Consider the following 2,500-nt stretch of genomic DNA (forward strand, 5'->3'; position numbering starts at 1 on the left):
TCGGGGGCGAACCTCCTCTGCTTCTGCCTCACGGGCTTGATGCTCGGATTTACATTAAGAAGTGACAAAAAACAGTGGGGTAGATCCCCGGCATGTCTGAATGACTCCAGGCGAACACATCGGCGTTCTGGGAGAGGAAATCAACCAACTGGCGCTTTTCTTCCTCGACAAGCCCTGAGCTTACCTTTGTGGTTCTGTTTGGCCTCAAATGATCAATTTGAACATCAACTAGAGGTTTTTCAGTCAACATCGGAGGCTCCTCCTCCCCTTTTAAGCTGGGGGAAGGCTGTTGTAATTGCTATTGTGGGCTATGAGATTGGACGGGAACTTTTCCCTTCCCTGCGGCTTTCAGAGTCACCGAGTAACACTCCTTTGTTGCAACCTGGTCCCCATGGATATCAATCACCTTATTGCCATCAGGACTCAGACACCTCATAACTTGGTGCAGGGTCGATGGGACTCCATGGACCCTATGAATCCATCTTCTTCCCATCAGCAGATTGTAGGATGGATGGATCTCCACCACCACAAAGCTTTTGATAAGTTCCCTTTCGGCAACTCGGACAACCAATTCAACTGTGCCGATGGATTCAACTCGCTTTCCATCGAATCCCAACAATGGATTTCTAGTATATTTAAGCGTTTTTGGCTTAATTTCTAATCGATCGAAGGTGACCCTAGGTATAACATTCGCACTGCTCCCAGGATCTATTAGCACCCTTCGCACTAAGCATTCTGCCACTATCAAACTAACAACCAAAGGATCTTCATGAGGAATCTGAACTCGCAGCAAGTCTATTCTGTCAAACCTTATCTGTGTTGATGCGTTCTGTTGGTGTAAAGTGTTGACACTGCCTACTCGCCTCTTCATCTGCGCTTGGCGGAGACGCGTTCGGAGCAATTCTTCAGATTCTGTTGTCCGTTCATGTCGGCCATGAATTGCATTTATTATCTGAACGGGCTGAGCGTTATGGTGGTTCGGCTTTTGATTTCTCTTAACTTGCTCAGCTAGTCGATTCTGCTCCTGTGCTGGCCCTGAATATATCCAGCAAATTCTCCCTTTGCGATCAACATCTCCACTTGCCTCCTTAAGTTCCTGCATTCATTAGTCTGATGACCAAAATCACTATGAAAAGCACAATGTTTAGAGCGATCTCTCTGTTCAAGAGGTTGTCGAATTGGTAAGGGAGGACGAAAGTTATCTTTATTTTCTTTGTACAGCCTTGCCAGAGTGACTTTGAGTGGAGTAATCAATTCCTCCTCTCGGGGACTCTTCTCTGACTTCCAAGAGGTCTGATGCTGTGGTGGAGCTTGCTTTTGCCGAATCTTGGCTTTGAACTTCTCCTCTGCGGAGATAATAGATGTCTTCCTAGCATTAGCTGCTTCCTTCTCTTCCAGACGTACGAAACCGTCAACTCTCTCATTCAGCTCGTCCATTGTCTTCAGCATGTTCACCACCAGACTTGTATGAAACGGCGTCCCTCTGGTCATTGCAAGTTTGAATGCCTGAACCGCTGTGGATGGATGACATTCCATTACCATGCTCTTGACAAGGTTGAACCTGGTAAGGAAAGCTTGGAGTCGTTCATCCTCGTGCTACTTCATTGTAAAAAGGCTTGAAACGTCCTTTGCTAGGCGTCTATTTCCATAGTATTGGCTTATGAACTTGTCGCACAAGTCGTTGAAACTGGCAATTGAGCCTTGAGCCAGATTCTTAAACCAATTGAGGGCTGGCCCAGCCAAACTTATTGGGAAGCACTTGCACATTAAATGATCATCATTCGTGTTCAGAGCAATTTTCAACTAAACGTGGTAGATATGATCGATTGGGTCGGTTGTCCCATCAAACAGGATGAAGATTAGCATGGAAAATTTCTTCTGATTTGGAGCATTTAGGATTTCGTCAGTGAATGGAGATGCAACCGTCCTTGCTGATGAACGGAGTGCCTTATTCTCCCTTGTGAAGCGTGATGTAACTCTACAGTCGGCCGATCTCCTCTCTGAACTCTTGTGATCAAACGTTGCCATCGAAGGCCGATAAAGCCGATCGACTGATCCGTCCTCTGCAAAGTCACTTCGCCACAGTTATATAGCCCTAGGGTCAAATGTTGGTGCCTCCTCTCGCATAATCCGTTCATGACGCGGATCCAAATGAATAGATCCCTCACAATCCTTTTCTTGACGGACATTTGGAGGTAAATCGCCTACCAAAACTTCTTCACGATGAGGATCCATACGGTTGACACCTTCTGGAATGCCCTGATGAACAGCATTGATCGGTAAGGTTCCCTCTCCTATTGGAGGTGGCCTTGGAATAGTAGGAGCCTCACGTCGCTCCACTCCAGCTCATAATTCTGCATTATCTTTTCTCAAGGTTTCGATCATGCTCATCAACTCTTCTAACTTTGACTGCTGGCCATTATCCAATGGATTTGAGCTCTCTCCTTTGATCATCATTCCGGATCGAAGCAAAGTCATTAACCGCAGATTTTTGATCAGA

General features: G+C 46.2%; 1 protein-coding gene across 1 annotated transcript; it reads right to left on the minus strand.

Moving 5' to 3' along the window:
• Positions 1-298: 298 nt before the first annotated feature.
• LOC132301453 (uncharacterized) lies at positions 299-1,542 on the minus strand. Its single transcript, XM_059798703.1, has 2 exons — positions 1,140-1,542; positions 299-1,035 (listed from the first exon to the last, which is right to left on the minus strand). Exons 1-2 carry the CDS (start codon positions 1,540-1,542, stop codon positions 299-301), a joined length of 1,140 nt encoding a protein of 379 aa, XP_059654686.1.
• Positions 1,543-2,500: the final 958 nt, after the last annotated feature.

The sequence above is a fragment of the Cornus florida genome, unplaced genomic scaffold (assembly GCF_030987335.1).
Source record: "Cornus florida cultivar Cherokee Brave unplaced genomic scaffold, ASM3098733v1 CherokeeBrave_3.0.0_Hap2_Chr03, whole genome shotgun sequence".
NCBI lineage: Eukaryota > Viridiplantae > Streptophyta > Magnoliopsida > Cornales > Cornaceae > Cornus > Cornus florida.